Below are 23,727 nucleotides of genomic sequence, written 5' to 3' on the forward strand. Positions count from 1 at the left end.
ATAAAATAACAACTTTAACTCATTTATGCACGAATGATGTACTTTTTTTCCACACTTCTAGGGCATTCATTGGCTGTTATTGACAGCACTAGATGTCCAGTCCGTTTTCACTGAGAAAGGCGAATGAACTAACCATCATTCAACTTTTGGTATAGCTGTCCACATTAGTGAGCACTGTTAAAGCTTGAAACAGTTTGAACGTCCCAAACAAATGGATGTGAACACCTTGAGCTAAATGAAACCTTAACTTCTTTGTCACTCCGTTCGAGTACATGATCTTGGCTACCATCATCGCCAACTGTATTGTCCTAGCTCTGGAGCAACACTTACCTGAAGAGGACAAAACGCCAATGTCAAAGAGATTGGTAAGATGTAACACATACATTGTCTGGCTGAACCCTTGATTTAAAAAAAAACCCTCTCGGTTTCTTTGTGCCAACAGGAAAAGACCGAGCCCTACTTTATCGGGATGTTCTGTTTGGAGGCGGGAATCAAAATCATCGCCTTGGGCTTTGTATTTCATAAAGGCTCTTACCTCAGGAATGGGTGGAACGTCATGGATTTTATTGTGGTCCTGAGTGGGTGAGTCACTGTGACATGTTAGATTGTACAATGTACAGCTTAACAATGTTTTAAATGGAGCTTGGTGTTATGGAGTGCTGAGGTGAATGTAGAAGGTTTTTACAGAGTTGCAAAGAGCTGTAAAGTACTGATCTTTTTCTAAACATCTAAGGTATTTTTTCATACTATGACTCGCACCAGACCAAAAAAACACACAATAAATAGGAAAAAAAAATTATATTAGTCGGAATACAAGTCATATTTTTGGTAAGGGGATTTTTCTAAATTATATTTTATCACAGACCGTGAAAAAACATGCGTTAAATTAACAATAGTAAAATGGAGAACAACAAAATAAATAGCCATCTGTTAACATAATAGTTTTTCAGATAATTTTAGTCGGAAAAAAACATACACAAGTCGCAGGACCAACCAAACTATGGAAAAAAAGTGAGACTTATAATCCGGAAAATACGGTACACACTTTAAGTGAGGCAGTTGAGAGGCGGGTTATAAAATATGATAAAAAGCGCGTGACTCACACACACGTTTGCGTATGGAAATGAAATAAGAAACATTTCAACATTAATTTCGACGGAAATCTGACGGCTTTCTTAGAGAATTCAATGATTCTGCCATCATCCATTAATAATAAGTCCATTTGAGGCTCAGGCTCAAAGATTCTTCCTTCGTTGTAGGGAAGGAAGCAAACATAGGGGCTGGGGGGTGAGACTCGCCTGTCGATCAATTGACATCGCTTGAGGAGAAGTTACCGTTGTTACGGAATTAGAAGCTTCATTAAAAGATAGCTAGACAAGCAGTTGTTAATGGATTATTCAAATAGGAATGGCTTACAGAGACACACAGTGGAATAGAATAAGACCAGAGAAGCTGTGTTGTATTTAGACTTAAGATGTATGCATGCGGATTAGTGGCCCTTATGAAAGAATCATTTTATTCCACTCTAGGATATAAATCATGGATGTTAAACTTCTATTGACGACAATGCATGTCAATTCTATTTTTCAATGGGGAGGAGCTCCAATGTAAACATGGCCTTGAAAACACTTGTTGACGCATAACAGCGAGCAGCTGGCAGATAATGCATCATTTTACAGTACTAATAATGAGTAACCAAGTGCTTTTAGACAACAACAAAAAATATTATACATTTACATATATACTATCATATTAAGAAAAATCCTAAAATCACGGCAAACCGAAATTGTATTCAGTTTTTTGCCCAATTTGCTCAATTTAATGTCACATGCAACACACAAGACACACTTTTGTTCCCCATACCTATTCATTTCTATCTTGGACCCACAAAAAAAGATAATTTTGACCCAAAATGTGACACATAATGCATAGGAAATGTCCCCTGAAAGTCCCGAAAAATCTAGGGGAAGCATTCAAATGGAAAATGTCTATTTTCCCCTTTTTAGCCATATGATAGGGTACCAATTAAGTGAAGAATTATGTGAGAAAATAACTGTAATTATCGAGCATTCAGATCGACCATACTTATTCATACCTGAAGTGCGTAGCCTCATTAAACACTGAGTTATGCATTTGGGGTACGCTAGTGATATTTAGTGAGCAGACAGTGAGATAGTAATTAACTGCAGATAGAGTCTATATAATAAGTGCACATGTGACATTTGATTAATTATCGTTTTTCTGAGTGAGTCTCATCCTGTGGCAAATTTAAGGGATTTTGAATGGAGTTAAATTGAGTGGAAATATATCTTATTTGGAGGATTCCATGAAATGAATATATTATATCATACTAGAATGCCTGCTTTCAATATTTGTGGAATGAATTGGATGAGAACTCGCTGTGTGGCATTTGGATTTTGTACAAGGTCGAAAAGGCCACACAAAAGAAGAAAAAAAATTATTGCTGAAAAAATTGTTTTGAATATTATTTCAATGTCACAAGTATTCTGATTCTTGGAATTTTTTGAGTGTAAAATATGCATCTCAGTTTCATAATCTCACAAACACTTGTGGTGTACGTAATACTGAGTACTGAATGGCATTCACAGTCAATTGAGACACCATTTCCTTCATCATCATTTCCTTTTCTCATAATTTTGGATATTTATTGGACTTCTTGATTAATCTATACTATGCTGACAGTGTATTACACTCGAGTAGCCAGTAAATATCTTTAAATCTAAAAACTCGGGTATAACAAGGCAACACCCTACGGTGTAAAATAATTATGTTCAAGTAAATGGAACAAAATAGATAACCTGATTCATTATGAGAAAACCACACACCTATTCTGTATTTAAATACCGGTAAATAGCGTTACACATTTGAATGTGTTGTTTCATTGAAGCATTTGTACATGACTCATGCCGGCAGAATCACTGCCTGATTAAACACTGCCGTAGATTTTTATTTTCCTGCCTGAGTGTGAAATAAAAAGCTGGCCTCAGCGGAAACCCCTGACTCACACGCCAATGTTTGTGTTGACAGAAGTCTTTGCTTAATGTATCAACACTGCAGGCTGCGATCCCTCACTAAGATGCATTTGTGCTATATATATGGAGTTCTTTCTATTTTGGATATGGTGAGTGAAGGGTAGGCAGCCGATGGGAAAAAATTAACGACAATGGGGGGAAAAGGAAACAGTGCATGCAAATAAGGAGCTAAAGAGGAGGAAAATGTGTCCGCGTTCTGTCTTCCATGCTAATTGCCACCTTTGCTTGGTGACAATCCCCCTTACCATTAGCACAACAACATCTGGCAATAGGAGACACCCAGCACTTGTTTAAGTAACCCTCACGTTCAAGTCAAGCGTAAAACCTCAATGTCTCCCCTGTCAACTTATAGTTTTTATTGTATTTTATACCTTTTTTTGATCATTTCAACTTGTGTACGACGTATAACAACTTCGTACACGATTTTTATGAAGTATGTTTTTTTTTTTTAAAACCAATCTCGTTTCACCCATTTTGGCTCTAATCCGAATTGTCTCGGTCACTGGCAGCAAACAAAAACGTCATTGTCGACTGCTAATAGCCATGCTTTAAGCATCCGCCTTTTCACTATATAAATATAGCGTGTCAGCAAGCAATGTACCCAGGCAGTCAAGCTGTCAGCGTCATACAGGGACATCTCCAGAAACCTGGATTTAGTGCCTACTGGTCGTCTCATTTGGAGAACATTTTAGACTTCTAAGTGCATCTATGTGAGTAAATATGTGCCGCGTTGCAATTTTTTATGGCTTAATAGGGGGAATTGCAACCATTAATAAGGGGAGTAATTGGCTGAGGTGGCCCTATTACAGAAATTATTTGGACTGTACAATTTGAATAATTATGGATCTGTGTCAGTAATGTGAATAGTTGTGGATCTGGGTGAGTAATTCAAATAGCGTGAGTCTTGATCATTTGATTTGGATTATACTTTCACAAGATGTTATCTATTTACTGTGAGAGGGGACTTCAAAATGATAACAAGAGTGCCAAAGGGAGCACTACTACATGACATGGAGCCAGCAACACCTTCTGTTAGCTTGGCACTCGTACACCTGGAGCCCCGAATAAAGCACACGCAGAGACAGAACAGGAGATCGGTCTCCTCCAATCGTATTTCCCCCTCTGTCATCGGCCCAATTGATGACACCGGCGGCCTGCAGCAGGGATGCATATGTCCCAGACAGTCGTTGCTATGGTGACAGTGGACCCCGCCCTAGGTCAGGCTGTCATTGGCTTCCCTAGACTATATTATGCACAGTTAGTGCTGTGCACTCACAACTCTGTCGAACCTGCGGTCAAGTATTTCCGGCCAAACTGTGTGCTTCTCAAATGGAACACACCCTATATTGGTGTAGCATTTTGAGTCAATTCTTTGTTAACTCATTATGGCCGCCATTGATGGTAGTGGACGTCCATCCATTTGGACAAAAATGAACTTTCTAATGGCTTGCTTGTTAATTTTCGTTCACCCTCTTGTTAATTCAATTGTCTACTGTTGACACCCTCAATTTTTCTACTATTCCTAATACCCTTTAAGCTCTTTTTCGGTGTCCTGGGGAGGATGTCAGTTTTCTTACTCACCTGAGAAATAGCCTCAGTAGACTCGGGTGAAATAATTACCGCCAAGGGACACTGTAATATTACGTCTAATCCTCTCACAAGATGCTCAGACTATCATGAGTCATACCAGTATGTCCTCGGTGAATCAACTAACAGGTAGAGAAGCTGACATAAGTATATTTCACATGGGGCATTACGGCGCTCATTGCATGATTAACAACACTGCCTTTTTTATGAAAGACCTAAAATGTGTTGAATAACCACAGTAAACATGCCGTATCTACCCTCGTGGTGATTTGTTTTGCATCACCTTTACAAAAATAAAGTAACGTGCATGCGTGGGTTTCAGGGTGCTAGTGTAGGAGTTTCTTGAGAGTTTCTCATTCCGTCGAGACACACACCACCTCCGTACTTGCACTGTAGGCCAATAGGGTCATTGATGCCATAAGTGAACATTTTTCAGAAGTCATAAAACTGGCTGATTCTTTCATAGATCATATACTATTTCATGTTGTTATTTTTGAGGACTTGGCCACTTTTTTCATTCATTTTTCTGTTTCTTGATGAAAATACATACCTGCAATAAACACATAACGAGAGTCAATTACTAAGTGGCCTTAGTTATTTTTAATAGATTATTATTTCAGAAACATGTTTGAAAGACAAGTTCATCAATTTTTTTCAATCTTAATTTCATCCAGCCGTGTTCCTCTATCTGAAATATACTCTAGACATTCTGGGTGGCCGCTTGACAGTGACATGCAATTCAAGTCACAACGTTCTCGCTGTCATGGCCTGCCGTTGTCCCAGCACATTTTTCACACCACGTGGAGGTGTCACGGCTCCTTACATGTCACCGCTGACAGGTGTGACGAGCGCACCACTATATGTGTGTGTGTGTGTGTGTGTGTATCTTTATAACTGCTACAAACAAGTGATTAAATCTCAAAGCACATCAAAACAAAATTGGCATGTCACCAAACATGTTATTTGTCCTGAAATGTACAATATAGGGTGAAACAATGTGAAAAAAGTTTATTGTTAGTCACTACTTTAATGGAGCACGTTAGATTTTTTAAAAATATATATAATAATAGCCTTTAGAAACATGAGCAGAGAAGAAATTAATTTGGGTTTGACCCACACCATCCACTTCGACATGAGAATGAACTGATTAGCAGACGCCTCGTGGACCTCCTGAAACACATGACCCCCACTTGATTACAACAACTTCTCACACAAATGCCTGTGAGAGACTCCTAATGACGGAATGACATTTAATATCTCAAAGGTCATCATAATACAGTGAGTGCTCAGCCGCCATTAATGTCCGCACTTCATTGCTTTCATTAAGTGTGCATTAGACTCAACGCGTACAATTTGACAAGAGAAAGAAAAATAACGAGCTCACCACAAAGATTTAAAAAGATTGGGTTGCGGTGCCGAGAAACAATTAAAACAAAATGGCTGTTTTGTGTAAACTGATCATAATGTGTGATTTCCAAAATCATATGATGACTTGCTGTCCAGCCCATGCGGAAGCAAAGCACCACGCTCTTGTAATTTAACAGTTGATTTATCCTTTGAAAAATAAAGGATTATTTTAGTTTTTATTATATCAAAACCCCAGTTTAAAAAAAAAAAGATTGTTGGAATCTTTTAGTCAATTCTCGTAGACTTCAGTTTATGTGCGGAAGTTGCTTTGTATTGAACATTCTAACTATAAGGTCAACACACACTTAGCCTCTAGAGCCCCAAAAAATAAATGTCTTACAAATATTGATCTGGCTGTAAATATAGTCTGTGTGTTTGATAAAGCATCCTGGAAGGAAAAATATAGCTAGATTCTAGGTTGTCCTTCAACGATAACGACAAAACAACAATCTCATTTGATTGTAATGATCTCATTGTGGACAAAACATTGTCAGATCTTACTTTTATTTAGCCAGACACGAAGAGCACAAATAAGCAAACAGCCTGTGAGTGAGAAAAGGAGGGAGGGCACACAATATGAGCCAATTGTTCATTTGTGCCAATCCAAGCATGTGTTTTTACTCCCCTGGCTTATTTACATGCCACACTGTCTGCTGCCAGACTTCTAGCACCAGACAGCAGAGCTGTCATAATGAATGCAAGTTTGCTTTTTTTTCCCTGCCAATAAATATCCAACACTAGCCAACACACAGTCGTGCAAGAAGTCTGTTTTTGCATAGTTTAAAACAACAAAACAAGAAAAAACAGATAATTTATTAGCTTGGATATCGGAGTATGAGAAGCGACCTAAACGAGGCTGACATTTTTAGAGCTCCTCTCCGCATGTCGCCATAACAACTATAGAGCAGACACGGCGGACTAATGATGTGAAGAAAGCCATGAGAGAAGAGCGATGTGCGGCAAGCGCCGGATGACATGACAACAAACTCCAGCTTAGGAAAGTGAGAAGAAAAGAAGAGGAAGAGGGGGTGATAAAACTTAGAATAAATGAGATTGAGGGAGCAAATCCACAGGGGGGATAGTTAGGGGGGTGAAGCTCATGGGTGATATCTATTTCTATATTTATAGTGATGAGGAGAATGACAATGAGCTATTCCAGTCCGTCACGCCCCATCTGACTTGAGCATTAGAGCATTGAGCTTGGATGTTAGAGTTCACATCTTGGCACTCCACTTCTGTTTGGAATTTGAATGCATGCTTACAGGTGACTCATGACCGTCAACAACAAAAAAAAAAAAGAAGTCATTTGCAGTTGTAGAGGTATTAACGGGCAGAATGGGTACCAAACGTCCGGGCGACCAAACGTCCGGCTAGGGGCAGAATGTGTTGGATGTACCAAAAGCATTGCTGGCCAATAGTGAAAATTATTGTAGAAGGTTAATGATACACCGAAAGTGAAGTGTAAATGTCACTCTGTTTCGATTTATTGTGTAGGTTCCAAAAAAAAGTCAGCTTCCAAATTTTTTTTCTTTGTGTCACTAGAAAAGGCTCACTGTTTGTTTGTATGTATGTGTGTCTCCTTGAGTGTGTCCACATCATTGCGGCTCAGGCTGTGAGTGTCCCTGCCTTGCCGCTTCTTTGTTCTGCTCAAAACTAGCTCTTGTCACAGCGTGTCCACCTACACACAGGGAAGGAAACAAGCCCAAAAACATCCTAGTTGTTTTCCCGCACAACTTCCCGCTCAATATAGAGGATTTGCAGCCCCCCTTTTGACACAGAACCCTGTTTTTTGTTTTTGTCGATTAGGATTCTAGCGGCAGCCGGCGCTCATATGAACAAGTCAGTGGACCTTCGGACGCTGAGGGCCGTGCGAGTGCTGCGACCACTCAAATTGGTTTCTGGCATCCCCAGTGAGTGTGGTTTTGTGATAAAGGTTGAATTTTGCTAAAGATGAAATGTGCCTGTCGTTGGACTGAGTTGTGCTCTCTTCTCAGGCCTGCAGATAGTCCTGAAGTCCATCATGAAGGCCATGGTTCCATTGCTCCAGATCGGCCTGCTGCTCTTTTTTGCAATCGTCATGTTCGCAATCATTGGCTTGGAGTTTTACAGTGGCAAACTGCACCACAGCTGCACGCCGGAGCCTGGAATACTCGGTATCAAACTCATATTTATTAACAACTTCTCTCACACCGTCTCCATCAACACAAAATCATTGTATACTCCGTATGGCAAGTCACGCTTTTTTTATCAATAGCCTGGCCTGTTTTTTAAAAAAAAATTCACAGTTTTAGACTACACAGAAATTACAGATGGGATCTTGCCAAATATAAATGAAAAGTTTTTAGTGTAGGAACAATGATACAAACATGAATTGTTAACAAATACTGTTGTTCTCTGTTTTAGTATTGTTGGTCCAATCATAGTGGCTTCTGCTGCTTATGCCAGGAGCGACATGTCGGCCAAAAATAAATTCATATAACCACCTAATGACCTGTACATGCATATAAACTGAACACAACAGATAATTCTGTAATACATTTGTGATTACGACATAGCAATACAAACTTGCGTCTCATTTTCAGATGTGAACAAATGATGCCATAAATCATATTGCACAATTTTGTGAGGAAAGCTCGCAGAGGCGTCCGGATATGAATGTTATTTAAGTTTCTTCATCTGCCAAGCACTAATTCGAGCTCCTCTGAAAAAAAGAGAGAGCGAGGAGTCATCTCTCGCCCTGATCAAATGAATGAAACAAAAGAGAGAGTAATTTGTAGCTGGGAATTTCATGAATAATGCAACGAGGCAAATAGATGAAAAAGTCATTTTAGAATTTCTAGATGTAAACAGCATTGTTTAAAGACACAAAAAACCTGCAGACTAATGCATTCTTGTACATACTCGGCATCACAATCTACCTAATGACCAGCGAAGACATCCTTTGCAATTAAAACGAACAATAAGCTGTGATATTGTGCTTTCAACATTGCTTTTCATTTTACCGATGCAAAAGAGTTAGCACTCATGGCCTAAGATGAACTCAAAAGTCAGAAAACTCAATTAATTTGAAATATTATTCAAGTTGTAAACAAATGTATGTGCTGGACGTATGAAGAAATGGAATTCAATCTTTTTCATCTAATTGCCAGTCACTACCATGTATAAACATTAAAAAATAAGATGCGAACCAAAGTTAGTTTTGTTTTGGTAGATGGAAAATGTAATAGGAGGTCCAACTGAAGTAGTTTAGACTCAATCCTATTGATTAAATACCATTTACAATGATATAACCTAAATTATCTTTGTTAGGATAACACCAATCATTTGTTTCTACTGGTAATAGGACAGTTTGTCCTTTTTTTTATTTGGAAAGCGAGCATAATGTTTTGTCCAACTGGAGCAGTTTGAATATAATGTTTATCGATTATTGCTTTCAGTGATATTTTAAGGGATATAGACTACAATTACCCTTGTTGTGCTAACGCCAACTCATTACTGTGTTAAGTGTTATCGTCCAACTGGAGCAGTTTAGAAACACCATTAAAACCATCAACACTTTTAGTGTCCAGTCCATTTGGACTGGGATGGTTGACAGTGTGTGCTCAGCCTTAAAAACTAACATGGCGACCAGAGCCAAAGCTCCATGTTGAAAAATGTAAATGACAAGTCACAAAATTACCCGTCTTTTTGTGTGCAACCAGGAAACGAGACTTTGGACCCCTCTGAATTTGAGTTTCCTTGCGGTGTGCGCCAGTGTCCTGCCAAATACAACTGCACCAAAACCTGGATTGGCCCCAATGACGGAATCACGCAGTTTGACAACATTTTGTTTGCTGTTCTCACCGTCTTTCAGTGCATCACCATGGAGGGGTGGACCACTGTGCTCTACAATGTAAGACAGGGATGCTCATTCTTGCTTATGATTTCCATATTACACTACACGTAAATTTCTAAATAATTATCGTAAAAGTAGTGCTGGAAACTTTAAGCCATCTAATCAATCACTGTATTTTTTTTAATATGTGGGCCTCACGAAGACTTTCATTTTGAAGCTTTTTTTTGCTTTTTGAAGTATATTTTCTCATATCTTTTGCTATACTAATAGCCTTCTTTTACTGAATGTGATGACATGATTATGAATAATTGCAAACCCCTATTATTTGTGTTTTCATCCTAGGCCGATGATGCTTTGGGTCCTAATTTTAATTGGCTGTATTTCATCCCGCTTATAATCATTGGCTCCTTCTTTGTCCTAAATCTGGTGCTTGGAGTCCTCTCGGGGTAAGTGCACTCTTAGTAAAATACTGCAAGTAGAAAAATGACAATTAGCAACAGTGGAAATAAAAGAACAAATGTCAATATTTATTTAAAAAACAAAAAAGTGACTAAAAGAATTGCAATAAATCATTTGGTGCTTTGCTCCTGCAGCGAGTTTGCCAAAGAGAGGGAAAGAGTGGAGAACCGCAGGGCCTTCATGAAACTAAGACGCCATCAGCAAATTGAGCGAGAGCTCAACGGCTACCGAGCCTGGATCGACAGAGCAGGTGACATCACATCAATAAAAGAACTATTTTTTTAAACCATAGAAGAGACGTAGCAGTTTGAATCAAGCACATAAAAAGGTACCAAATGTGTGGTTCTTGTTTTTACAGAGGAGGTCATGCTCGCTGAGGAAAATAAAAATCCCGGACCTTCCGCGCTTGATGGTAAGTCAGCAATTTTTTTTTTTTTTTTTACATTTCCTTTCTTTGTGATTGCTCCATGTTTACTCGGCGAAATAATTCAAGCAGATCTTTTTAATCCGAAGGTGTCAAATTATTTGTGTACATATTGCATTTTTTTCACATGCAAAAGAGGAAACTGCAGCATTTTCCTTTATCAGCTGACGCAAGTTTTACTTTTAGGTGAAGATTTTGCGTGCCCAACAAGTGCTTGTCAATAGATAACAATGCTAATTTATTGATATATTTTTTTATTATTTAAATTTCCAAACCAGACTAAAAAAGCGAATTCAACAGCTGAATAATAATCCGCTGCGGCTTTAGACATGAATTTTTGCATTTAGCGCCTAATTTGCGTAGTATAGGGGAAGCCACTGAAAAATAGGCAACTTTAAGTATCTTTAATCTGATGCTAATTTTTTCATGAAAGTTTCGGAAGTGAAGGTATATTCCCATTTTGTAGATCAACTCATCGGCTGCCATTTAAAGCAGTTCTAATCCATTTAAACTGGGAGAGCTGGCAGTAAACCATCCCCCTTAGTCCACCCTATTGGGAAAAAAGCTAAAATGCACATGGCATCTCAGTGTTGATTGTTTGCGGGGATTCGAGGCCACTCAAGTTGCCAAGTTTGCCTTCACCGCGCCGCGTTAGCCAATGGGAAGCCCAGCGCCTCCTCTCGTGACTGTGACCTTTCCCTCCTCATTGAAGCAGCAAGACTTTTATTAAATGTTGATTGATTGGCAGCTCTCAAGAGGCTCCCGGAGTGGAGCGCAGGCGGCGCCTATGGTGAGAACCCTCCCTCTCATCTGCTCGCCGCCTATTCAACGTTGCCATTTGACACACACACACACAGACACACGTCTGAACTTTTGCCGTGTCCCATAGTGGCATCAGCTGTTTGATGGGAATCAAGTAGTCGCTCTGATAGCGTTGATTGAAGAGAAAGGTGGTGCTCAGCTGTTACCTTGACGACCAGTCTGGGGGGGAAGAAGAAAAAAAAAAAGCGCAAGGCGAGAGCTTGTACTCGCCGAGCTGGTTTCACACCTTTGGCTAACAGAGCAAATATTGAGCAGCATAATCAGAAATAGATGAGGAGGGCGCATCAGGACAGGATGAAATAGGAATAATGATAAACAAACCCAGTGCTGAAAGGTCAAATTACAGCCGTCATTCTCACTCCGGTGGGTGCACACGTCGACGCTCTTTGAAAGTAAATGAGGATATGTTTCAAACCACCGCATGAATGTTCGTATCCTCATTTGATTCATTTTCAACGGGCAATTGAAAACACAAAAAGTGGCTTCATATTTCATTTTTTATCTTCTAAAAATGGTCTGACTCTTCCTGAAAAAAAGGCAATTTTATTTTTCTTTCTCCTGGAATTATGAACAACTATTGTGTCACTTTTTTAAGTTCAACTTTTCAGTTGTCATTTGTAAATGGAAAGAAATAATAATACATTGATTTGCATGGCCTGACAAGATGCCTCGGAGCATGGCTTGCAATCAGAACCATTATTAAATGGTGTTCTTGCTTGAAATATAACACGTGGGCTCTTATTGTTTGGATTTCAAAATCCTCCACATGCATGTTTTTTTTTAAACAAATTGTTGTTGATTCCATCTTTAGTAGGTAAAAGTTTTTGCTGGTGAAGGTATTTTTAGTTTGTCGGACCCAGAAAATGAACCAAAAAACATTGAAATAACTTTTTGAAAAATGAAATCAAGTAAAAAGTGGATTTGTTGATGTTTTTTTTGATGATAACAAAATGACACCTAAGCGCTACTGTGGTTCCTGTCAACTTAGTGTGAAGTTGGTTTCATTTTGCACAAAAGAAAATGAAACAAACAAATACCAAAAGTCATTCAGCAGTCAATTAATTTAATAAATTGCACTCTCATCTCATATCCACAAAAGCTTCCCGAATGACTAATATCAAAATGACATTGTATGGCTAGTAAAATAATTACATGAAGAAGAGAAGATTTGAATGCTGTCATTAATTCATTGTAATCTGATGAGTAAATAATTCATCTAAATACCGCATTAGTTATAGCCCAAATAAACAAAAATCACAGTTCTAAAGTGTTTCACTAATCACTTGTTTTTTTTCTGCTCAATGCCCAGTGTTAAAGCGAGCTACAACAATCAAGAAGCGTGGCATGGACTCACCACACCGTGGTCCGACGGAGGAACAGTATGGCAACATTTCCTCTTTAGGTGAGTGGATGTCTTCCCGCATTTGTCGTCAGGAACCAAGCAGCGGGACACCATTGGCATCTTTCTCCTTGTGGCCTCCCTCAAGGCTTCCTCGGGGGGCCCAGAGAGAGAAGTGTCAGGCGAGGCCCCGCCTCATATTTCCGCCGCAAGGAACGGCTCCTCCGCATCTCTATTCACCGCGTGGTGAAGACGCAAACCTTCTACTGGACGGTGCTGGCCCTGGTTGCTCTCAACACGCTGTGCGTGGCCATTGTTCACCACAACCAGCCGCTTTGGTTGTCCAACTTTCTATGTGAGTTCCAAAGCGTAGCAGTAAAGTCCACAGCACATTAGTTTCTCTTTAGTTGGTGTATTGTACTTGTCTTTGAGTATCTTTGACTTTTTTGCCCTCCATTTTTTTTACATTATGGCCACAAAGAAGAAAGCTAGGTCTTCTAGAATATCAATTAAGATGGAAACAAAGCACTACTTTAAAGTGACTGCAAAATCCGATGTTGTTTCAAATGTGTCTCTTGCTTTCTTAGACTACGCAGAGTTCCTGTTCCTCACTTTGTTCCTGACTGAGATGTTCCTGAAGATGTACAGCTTGGGCCCTCGCCTATACTTCCACTCTTCTTTTAACCGCTTTGACTTTGGCGTCAGTAACCCATTTGTTACATTTCAATCTTCTCTGGTATTCTTTGACAAATCCTTGGTTTCCTGGCCATAGGTCATTGTTGGGAGTATCTTCGAAGTACTCTGGGGGGTCTTCAGGCCAGGAACTTCCTTTGGCATCAGCGTCTTGCGTGCTCTTCGTCTGCTGAGAATCTTTAAAATCACCAAGTTAGTGCCCTTGATTCGTACTCAAACTTGTTCAATTCCTACTCCTCCATGAAAGGGTATTCGGACGTTTGGTCGCCGGACGAAACGTCCGGGCGACCAAACGTCCGAGGCGACCACACGTCCAGGCGACCAAACGTCCGGCCAGACCATGAAAGAATGTTGTATATTTTTTATGAAGGTACTGGGCATCTTTGAGGAACCTGGTCGTGTCACTGATGAATTCCATGAAGTCCATCATTTCCCTCATCTTCCTCCTTTTCCTCTTCATCGTCGTCTTTGCTCTCCTGGGCATGCAACTGTTCGGTGGCAGGTAACAAGTATATATTTGAAGTTTTAGTAAGGGAAGTATTGTAAATTTCCTGCTCCTCCACAGGTTCATATTTGAGGACTACACCCCCACAAACTTTGATACATTTCCTGCAGCCATCATGACTGTCTTTCAGGTCTGTGCAATTTATTTGGACACATTTCCTGGATACATGTCAATATTTTTTTCCTGGGTGTTTTTTCCATGTTATTTTTCAGATCCTGACTGGCGAAGACTGGAATGAGGTGATGTATGATGGTATTCGCTCTCAGAAAGGAGTCAAGTCTGGCATGTGGTCTTCAATATACTTCATCGTCCTCACCTTGTTTGGGAACTGTATCCAACTAGCAGTTAGCTTTTATTCAAGGATAGTTGTGGTTGCGTCATTCGCTCTTTCAGTGGCAAAAAAAGACGAGATTCATAATGGGAATTCGCAAGTACAGGCTGTTGCCATAGCATTTCTAGGTTTTTCTAATTAACCTTTTGGTTTTTTTTTCTTTTTTTTTACGGCCTTGGTTTGGTTCCCTGCGTTTCACGTTGCATCGTTTCTCTTGGTGATTGCTTCGTGGTTTATTTGTTTGTCTCGTTCCTTTCTTTGTGTATATACGAGCAGTACAGCGCTATGTGGTGATATTCTTTTCGATAAAGTTAATTACCAATATTTAGTTTTTCGCCTTAGCTTTTGTAAATAAAGTCTGTCCATTTATTTTGCGCCAGCCCTTGACTCTATTTTGATTAGACACTCTGCTGAATGTCTTCTTGGCCATCGCTGTGGACAACCTCGCCAATGCACAAGAGCTCACCAAGGTCGAGCCTAATGACGCTAATCATTACTTCAATTCCTTGGTTGCCATTGATCGGACATTTATCATTGCTAATGGCGCTCAAACATCATCATTCGCTGACAGCTCTCTCATTTCTAAAGATTCTTTCTACACTCTTATAGGATGAGGAGGAAGCTGAGGCTGCTTTCAACCAGAAACATGCGCTCCAGAAAGCCAAGGAGGTTGGCCCACTCTCCTCCTTCATGTCTTCGGAGTAAGTCTTCCTCCTCTCCTTATCTTCCTTCTTAACCACAGCGCTGATCTATTTAGAATCAAATCCACACGACTGACAAGTTTGATGACTTCGATTTTAACGCATATTAAATGCCAGGATGCAAAGTTGTTATGGCTGGATAGAATAGAAGGTTGAGCCCTATTGGTTTGAAGAAAACTTCTTTTTTTTTTTAAATCAAACGGGTAAACCTTGTTGTCATAGAGACAGGTATACTTGGTTTGTCCTGGATTTTTTTTAACATCAGAAACGTTGCTAAGAAGGAATGTTAGATAACCGCAAGGTAAATGCTGTAAAGTGGGGGAAAGGCTCCATTTTTCATCTGGGAAAGTATATCATGCCTGGCTCATTATCTAAGATGATACTGGACCCAGCTTATTATATTGCCTTCCAATATTTTTCACAGTAAAACGCCATTTTTTGCAGTTTTTCATCTTTCGGCCGGGGGCCAGTTAGGGCAATGAGTTCCAGTCCAATGAACAGGGGTGTTTAGACTTCTGAGGACAGTCATTTGGACAACTATATGACCTTGTGCCTCACTGACCAAAATTTTACAGATTGCAAGATTTAACTACTGTAGTATGCGCATGTGCATGTAAAGGATCACGGCCTTTTACTCCATATGCATGAAAACCCTCTGTTGTATGCGCATGCAAAGATGGTTTATTGGCCTTTACCTTTTTTTCCCTATAATTTACTGCACGCAAAAAACAGCCAGGCAAGAAAGACAATAATAAAGAAACTGGCATTAAGATTGAGTTAAGCTAGCGTGAAGGATGCACGTCACATCCGACTAGAATTTCAATGCCTACACGTTACGATTAACTTTCATTTTGTTTCAGTAGCCAGTAGACTGTTGACCTTGAACAAACTTGCTGGATATGAGGCTGAAGATAAATTCTCTGCATGAGTTCGGTTGGCATGATCATAGGAAGAGAATTATGAATTTCTAAACCTTTGCTGAGACGTTATCAGACTTTGAATTGCTCCTCGATATTGCACTTGACCGAGCATGATCTGAGGATGTGTCAATGCTTGGGAGGTGGTCTTGATTACCAAAGAATAATGATTCTATCTGAAATTGCACAAATCCATCTGTATTTCGTTTGTGTTTTGATTAATCCATGTATTTATGTACACATGATGTTATATGTGGATGACAGAGTTGCCTTTTGGGCGATTGTAGCACTCTCAATGTTTATGAATGTTTTCTTTCAGGTATGACAGCCATCTTGTTTGTCAACGTGTCACATGGCTGCAGTAGAGACACACACCAAAGTTTTCAGCGTTTGTTTTAGGCGATACAATTGAAGTTGGTATTATTTTACATGTCATTTTCACTGATAGATGCCAACATTCCTAATTAAAACGGATCAACCCATTAACGACAGTCAATTCGGTCATTTCAGAATGATTGGTGAATAAACCCATACCTCAGAAAAATTCATGTCAAGTTGAGTGTGCTCTGTCAAACTGATTTTTAAAAAATACATTCAAATTGGGCCTTCTTTTGACACGCTTCCAGTATATTATCTCTGCCCGTGGCTGATATTGTGTACTTTGATTTACACAATCTGTAAAAAACTGGAAGGCAAATTAATCTGACAAGACTCTGGAGTTGATTTCCCTTTGCGGTGTGTCTCTCGGCCTGTTTTGTCTCTCCTCACCAAAGCACTAATGTCTTGTTTTCAACCAACCTCATTGATAACACGGATGGCACAAGAGCCCACGCTCCATCCAGTAAGTAACACGTGCCGCTCACTTACTGTTCACCTCTCTCAATGTCTCACTCGCCTGCTCGACCTTCCCCGACTTCGATACGCCAGCCTCATTCTCATCGCGCTCCAGATCACCGATACTATTTTGTTCACTTCATGCCTCGGATTTCCTTCCGCATTTCACTCTTTATGTTCAAAGCACACACAGCGAGTCAACAACAAAACATCATCACTGATCCAACAAATCACTGGTCTCATTTTGAAATTGAAATGGCTTGCTGTTGCTATTTAAACATCTGCTATGCATGTCACTTTTCATCATTTTTCAGCAGAGATTCTCGGGGTGGAATGCAACCCGTTCCAGAAAGCTAGTTAAACCAATTTACTCAAGGGAATGAGGCAAATAGAATTAAAATATATGCACAATGTTTTTTACAGGCAGTTACTATAAATTAGGGGTATCAAGCTCACTTTGTTATAATTGGATGAATTCAGGCCCAAAAAGAGACTACTGTTGCTAGTTTGCTTTAGTTTACACTTATTATCATCTGCCGATATGATAGGCCATATAAATGGTACAAAACAAAATATAAAATACTGAGGGCAAAAAATGTGCTGGACACTTTTGAAAATGTTTTACTATTTCCTTTTTTAAAAACTTGATATGTTATCAGTTTTTAAATGATTATTGGGCCTCAATTCACCCCATTCCACCATTCTGAGACCACTGTTATGAACAAAAAAATAGAACATTTGATTATATGAGATTTAAAATACATGTCAAGTTTTTAATAGCCTTTTTTTAGTATATAACTATACACATTGAGTGAAATGTTTTTCATTACTATTCTTTTTATATACTATAACGTTTGTTTTGTAATTAAAAGGAATATAGTTTACAGCCAGGATGACCCTAAATTCACCATTTTGGGCAAAAAATGGTCATCTGTACTTCAACCTTAATATCTAATCCATCATTGTAGTACTTCATAGTTGTTTGACGTTGAAGCTTCCATTTTAAATATCAGCAAAATTAGTCGATAGCTGGAGCAGTAACAAAAAGTGACAACAAAATATTTTCCTGTACATATAAGCTACTTTGACTTCCACTTTTGTAGTACACACAATTCACAGTGACAAATGTCCCCGTGTTCTCCGTGTGTCCGCAGCGGAAGCCGAAGGAGGCGTCCATACTTGTACAGAAAAAGGGCCATCCATCGCAGCAGACCCACCTACTCCTGCTCCCTGGATGGGGCACTGGGCAGCAGCGTCAGGGAGGGCCGCCCTCTCCCACCACTCAACCCATCTGACTCTTTCATGTCCAGGAGAGAGAGGAGAAAGAGGACCACCATGTCTGTGTGGGAGCAGACCACCAGCCAGCTGAGGAGACATCGTCAAATGTCCGGCCGGGAGACCTTGTTTGGCGCGGCCGGCGAGGAGAAGGACGTAACGACCGCTTCGGTCCGCTCCCAACACGGGCGCCCAGAGTCCCTGCACCGCAAGAATATGCAAAGCACTCCGCCAGGGGGTCCCAGGTGCCCGTCAGACCCCTTGGGAGCTGACCAAGTATCACAGAGCAAGAACCAGACCTCCGCGGAAATGGCTTTTGAGGCCGTTCTGTCCGGCGTCATCCCCGAACCGCCCATGTCGGCGCCGGTTACAGATATATCGGATCCCTTGAGTCTCACGCCCGAGGACACCCCTGATCCCATTTTGGATGAGGGGAGGAGCCCCAGGTTGGCTGGGGATCGCCAGCACAGGGCCGTGAAGAAGTTCAGACCACCCGACAATGGCGAAGCGGGCAAGGTCAGGGGCAGGAAGGCCTTGCGTAGTCGGCAGAACGACGCCAGGAGTCGGGGATCATCTCCTCGGAAAGAAAAGCGCTCGGCCAGTCGCTCGGTCAGCAGGGATCGGAACGGGGAGAGGAGCGGGAGGCCGGTCAAAGTTGAACAGAAAGAAGTGGAGAATGACAAGACAAAGGAGTCCAATCGTGAGGAAAACGGGTGAGAACATATTGTTCTGCTGCAAGATAAAAGTATTCAACGTAAACAGAAGCAGTATCCTACATATCTTTGCTGCAAAATTTAAATTATGTCATAGTTCTGGGGTGGAGGGTTCGATCCCAGATAGATCCTCACTGTGTGGAGTTTGCATGGTCTACCAAGGCTTGTATTGGTTTTCTCCAGGTACTACAGTTTCCTCCCACATTGAAAAAAAACCTCCATGTTAGCCTGTTTGGACACTCTAAATTGCCCCTAAATCTGAGTGTCAGCATGAATGGTCTTTCCTCTCCTCCTTCCCTGCGATTGGCCGTTGGGATAGGCTCCAACACCCCAAAATTAACAAACATCTGAAGGAGTTACTTTTCAACAGCACTTTTATTAAGCTATAAGTTATTCGGTATTATGTAGGCATTCAGGAACGTGCAAATTAATACCAATATTTTTTTTTTTCGGGGTGGACGACCAATCATAGTAACTGATTCTTTCCGGGTGTGTATTCAGGCTGGGCAACCAACGTGACCACGTGGACACTGAACAACCAGATGACCCACATGTCAAAGAGCAGACAGAGTCCCCCCAGACTAATGAGGCGTGCCCACTTGCTGTGATGGAAAGCAACCAAGAAGACTTGGATAGATCTCAACTCAATTCCGGCGTGATCATTGAAATGCCAGACATGGGGGCCTCCATGGAGTTATCTACCATCACTGGTAATTCGTGAATTTTCCAAAACTCTTTCAAGGTTTACTGCTTGGACAATCTTCACTGGTGAGCTTCTCCTTTTGCCTCGGTAGTCAACAGCAGGGACCCCGAAACCAGCAAATCTGAGAAGGAGGAGGCCGAAGACGTAGAAGCAGTCAAAACGGCCACACCTGACAGCATGTTCATCTTCAAAGCAGACAACCCGTAGGTGTCCTCTTTTCACAGCATTTCTCAAAACATTCTCTTCTTTTTCTGGTTACATTTGAGCATAGCGTGGTGGTGTGTTGTCAGGGTGCGCCGAGCATGTCGCTACGTGGTCAACCTCAGGTATTTTGAAATGTGCATCCTGCTGGTCATTGTCGCAAGTAGCATCGCGCTGGCAGCAGAGGACCCTGTCGCCACCACGTCTGACTGGAACAAGGTGGGTTCCCCTTTCCTGCCTTTGTGTAATAATACAATGAGAGAAACTAACTTTGAATGGCAGTTTGTTCTATATGTGCATTTCTTTCTGCTTTCATTCAGGTCCTGCGCTACTTTGATTACGTCTTTACTGGCGTCTTCACCTTTGAAATGATTATCAAGGCAAGTGACCACGCAGATACTGAATTCTGGAAAAACTCGGGCAGACTGACTCGCTGCCGTAAGCAGATATGTTTTAATGAAGGTGTTTTTGGAGCAATGCTGAATTCTGCACCGTAGCGCATAACACATCAAAATGTAGAAATATGCAGCATCCAATATTTACGAGTTGAATCATGGATTCTACCGCTGACTCATTTTGAGTTAATGAGGAAATGTGCAGAAACAGTTAGTGGGTTCCTGGTTCGAATCTCCGGCTTTTGAATTCCCACACAATTTTGTAAATGATGTCAAAGAAGTATGGTGGTGTTGTTGTTGATCCTTTAGATGATTGACCAAGGTCTAATCCTTCACGACGGCTCGTACTTCCGAGACCTGTGGAACATTCTGGACTTCATCGTGGTGGTGGGAGCGCTGGTGGCCTTCGCCCTCACGTCAGTTGCACCATTAATTCGAGCCGTGCTGTGTTAAATGTATCATTTTCAAGTGCTTTTGCTTCTTTGTTTGAATGCAGTTAAAGGCTATTCTGTCTCTTGTATGCCATTCCAACTCTTTTCTTTGCGTGATCTTCTCTTTTTCTCTCCTCCTCTGTTTGGATGATGATGATGATGACCTTATGGGATGGCATGCAGCAATGTGATGGGGTAATGCAGACTCTTAAGTGGATCTGTCATCAAAGAATAATTTGCATGTTTCAAGTATGACTGATATAAGTGACTTTCTTTTTAAATGTGACTTTTTCTATGCAGAAATACCAAAGGAAGAGACATTAAAACTATCAAATCATTGAGAGTGTTACGTGTGCTCAGACCCTTGAAGACTATCAAGAGACTTCCTAAACTCAAGGTTTGTGTATCTATTTTTTTTTCTCCCTCTCCCCTTTGGTAACACAATGGCTGCCATTGAAGACATGAGAGGCCCAATTCATATCAAGTGGGAGGTTTAAGATGGATTGGGGAAGGATTTAGTAGTATTTTTAAACAGGATTGGCCATACTTGCAAAATCTCCGTTTTATTCACTTTTGGTATTCATTTACTGTTTTGCTATTGCAGTCCAGATTTTTTAAAAAGTATTTTTTACAAAAAATAATAATGAAATGTTGAATATAGTTTATCAAAAACTATCCCTTTAAAAAAAATGGACCCTTACCTTTTCTTAATCCATACCAATATTTGTCCAAAAAAAGCTACTTATTAATTGTGAATTCAGGGGATGACTTCATCAAATAAACGACAAAGACGAGAACACCATGCATATTACAAGCTTTACCTTTGGCACTGTTTTCCCCTTCCCAACAGGCCGTATTCGACTGCGTGGTGACATCCCTAAAAAACGTATTCAACATCTTGATTGTGTACAAGCTCTTCATGTTCATCTTCGCCGTCATCGCCGTACAGCTCTTCAAGGGCAAGTTCTTCTACTGCAACGACAGCTCCAAGGACACGGAAAAGGATTGCAAGTAATAGCACACTTTGCTCTTTTGCATAATTCCGACGCGCCGCAAATGCCTGTCCGACAACACTGAGAATGTAACCCTATTGAGAATCAGAAATATGATATAAACACAAAAATATTAAAGAATCAGGATGCTCTACTACCAACAAAGTATTACTTCGAAAGACAGACAGAAGAGCCTAGTTTAAAACACCTTCATTTTAAAAAGAAACAAAAGGTTGGGAAATGTATTTCATGATGCAAATGTTGTAGATTTCTGTTAATTGTGAGAAATGTTTTTGAACAAAAAAAAGTTGTGCTTTGGTGACATATTTGTTGATATTCAGATTATTCTTTTCCATTGTGTCGATATAAGTTATTGCATTTAATGTCATCTCATACAGAGGCTACTATATAAACTATGCAAAGGACAAAAAAGAGGTGAAGAAGAGAGAATGGAAGAGGCACGATTTCCATTACGACAACATCATCTGGGCACTGCTGACACTTTTTACCGTGTCAACTGGAGAAGGCTGGCCACAGTGAGTGCCAGTCATTTCACCTTGATGAAAATGTCATTATGCAAGTCATTTCACAATGACTTTCTTTGCTATTCACATACCCTTGTCAGTAGAATTTGGACTTGATGGTGTCAATTTCCACGACAAGATTTGTAGCCGTCTAATGGTCTGATTGAATAATTGAAAATCATGTCATTCTTCAAATACTAAGGGGCACATTTAAATATGCTTTGATGCGAAAATTAGTTTGAGAGCTGGAGCATTTTGAAAAATGTGTAGAATTTAATATAATGATCCTCTTGAGAGTGACACTCATCTGATATTAGACTTTATCATTTAATTTTCCATTTACTAACCAACAGTGTCAACCTGTGAAATCAAAGAACTGAAACAAAAATATTAGCAGCAAAACATTCACGTTATAGTAGTACTACTACAATTTTAATCCAGTCAAATTACAGTGTATATTAATTCAATTCTCGTATTATGACGACTTTAATCTAGCAACATTGCGACTTTTCTTTTGGCATAATCTAATGCAGACATAGGAAACTACGGCCCGTGGGTCACATCCGGCCCACTAGGCCTTTTAATCCGGCCCGCCGACGTTGTCCAAATTATTACAGCCCCTTTATCTTTTTTTATATTTCTTAATACATTCCTTTTTACTTGACTTTGTACTTTATACTTTTTACTTGAATGATGAGTGATGAGTATGTTAATACTATAGTCCTTTTTTTCTGTTTATGTTTCATATGTACTGTTAACGGATGCCCTTTTTTATATGTATCGTATCTTGTGCTGACCCGGCCCATCTGTCAAATTTTTCAAGTCAATATGGCCCCTGGGCCCAAAAGTTTGCCCACCCCTGTTCTAATGTATGACTTTAGCCTCGCAATATTGCTTCCTTTTGTCACCTAAGTCATGTGAAAAATGTTGTCGCAGGGTCCTGCAGCACTCGGTGGACGTGACCGAGGAAGACAGAGGACCACGGCACGGCAACAGGATGGAGATGTCCATCTTCTACGTCATTTATTTTGTCGTCTTCCCCTTTTTTTTCGTCAACATCTTTGTGGCCCTCATAATTATCACCTTCCAGGAGCAGGGAGACAAGATGATGGAAGAGTGCAGCCTGGAGAAGAATGAGGTGAGAGATGGCAACTTTTTTTCCCCCCTTCATCACAGGATGTAAGAAAAGAAGAAATTTGAAGAGACTAATAAGGTGTTAGGGCCATTTTGACAGCACGGAATTCAGTACTGAGTGGAATTTCAACCCTTGGCGTCTTTGTTTTCTTTGCGCTCACTTTAGAGGGCGTGCATCGACTTTGCAATCAGCGCCAAGCCGCTGACCCGTTACATGCCTCAGAATCGCCACACCTTCCAGTACCGCCTGTGGCATTTTGTGGTCTCTCCCTCTTTCGAATACACCGTCTTGGCCATGATAGCACTCAATACAATCGTACTCATGATGAAGGTGAGTCATTGTACATTTTATATATCAATCATTCTAGAATTAGAAGCTATTTGGGCTTCACAATTTGTCAAATAAACCACACCTTCAGTTTTCTGCTAAATATATATACATGTATAAGTAA

General features: G+C 40.3%; 1 protein-coding gene across 4 annotated transcripts in view; it reads left to right on the top strand.

Moving 5' to 3' along the window:
* Positions 1 to 23,727, top strand: part of cacna1ea (calcium channel, voltage-dependent, R type, alpha 1E subunit a) — a 56,030-nt gene that overhangs the window by 21,412 nt on the left and 10,891 nt on the right. For 2 of the 4 annotated variants that reach the window (XM_077716230.1, XM_077716229.1), the window contains exons 4-32: positions 259 to 365; positions 443 to 582; positions 7,854 to 7,957; positions 8,042 to 8,200; positions 9,749 to 9,939; positions 10,225 to 10,328; positions 10,476 to 10,591; positions 10,700 to 10,753; positions 11,514 to 11,555; positions 12,897 to 12,989; positions 13,075 to 13,281; positions 13,514 to 13,626; positions 13,699 to 13,811; positions 13,990 to 14,121; positions 14,185 to 14,254; positions 14,337 to 14,454; positions 14,858 to 14,925; positions 15,065 to 15,156; positions 18,062 to 18,895; positions 19,397 to 19,605; positions 19,690 to 19,801; positions 19,889 to 20,018; positions 20,120 to 20,179; positions 20,504 to 20,610; positions 20,926 to 21,022; positions 21,476 to 21,636; positions 22,016 to 22,153; positions 23,078 to 23,279; positions 23,442 to 23,606. In XM_077716230.1, coding sequence (XP_077572356.1) covers positions 259 to 365; positions 443 to 582; positions 7,854 to 7,957; positions 8,042 to 8,200; positions 9,749 to 9,939; positions 10,225 to 10,328; positions 10,476 to 10,591; positions 10,700 to 10,753; positions 11,514 to 11,555; positions 12,897 to 12,989; positions 13,075 to 13,281; positions 13,514 to 13,626; positions 13,699 to 13,811; positions 13,990 to 14,121; positions 14,185 to 14,254; positions 14,337 to 14,454; positions 14,858 to 14,925; positions 15,065 to 15,156; positions 18,062 to 18,895; positions 19,397 to 19,605; positions 19,690 to 19,801; positions 19,889 to 20,018; positions 20,120 to 20,179; positions 20,504 to 20,610; positions 20,926 to 21,022; positions 21,476 to 21,636; positions 22,016 to 22,153; positions 23,078 to 23,279; positions 23,442 to 23,606 — 4,238 coding nt within the window. The remainder of the gene's footprint in view (positions 1 to 258; positions 366 to 442; positions 583 to 7,853; positions 7,958 to 8,041; positions 8,201 to 9,748; positions 9,940 to 10,224; positions 10,329 to 10,475; positions 10,592 to 10,699; positions 10,754 to 11,513; positions 11,556 to 12,896; positions 12,990 to 13,074; positions 13,282 to 13,513; positions 13,627 to 13,698; positions 13,812 to 13,989; positions 14,122 to 14,184; positions 14,255 to 14,336; positions 14,455 to 14,857; positions 14,926 to 15,064; positions 15,157 to 18,061; positions 18,896 to 19,396; positions 19,606 to 19,689; positions 19,802 to 19,888; positions 20,019 to 20,119; positions 20,180 to 20,503; positions 20,611 to 20,925; positions 21,023 to 21,475; positions 21,637 to 22,015; positions 22,154 to 23,077; positions 23,280 to 23,441; positions 23,607 to 23,727) is intronic. The other 2 variants (XM_077716231.1, XM_077716233.1) reach the window with 2 other exon arrangements.

The sequence above is a fragment of the Stigmatopora nigra genome, chromosome 5 (genome assembly GCF_051989575.1).
Source record: "Stigmatopora nigra isolate UIUO_SnigA chromosome 5, RoL_Snig_1.1, whole genome shotgun sequence".
NCBI lineage: Eukaryota > Metazoa > Chordata > Actinopteri > Syngnathiformes > Syngnathidae > Stigmatopora > Stigmatopora nigra.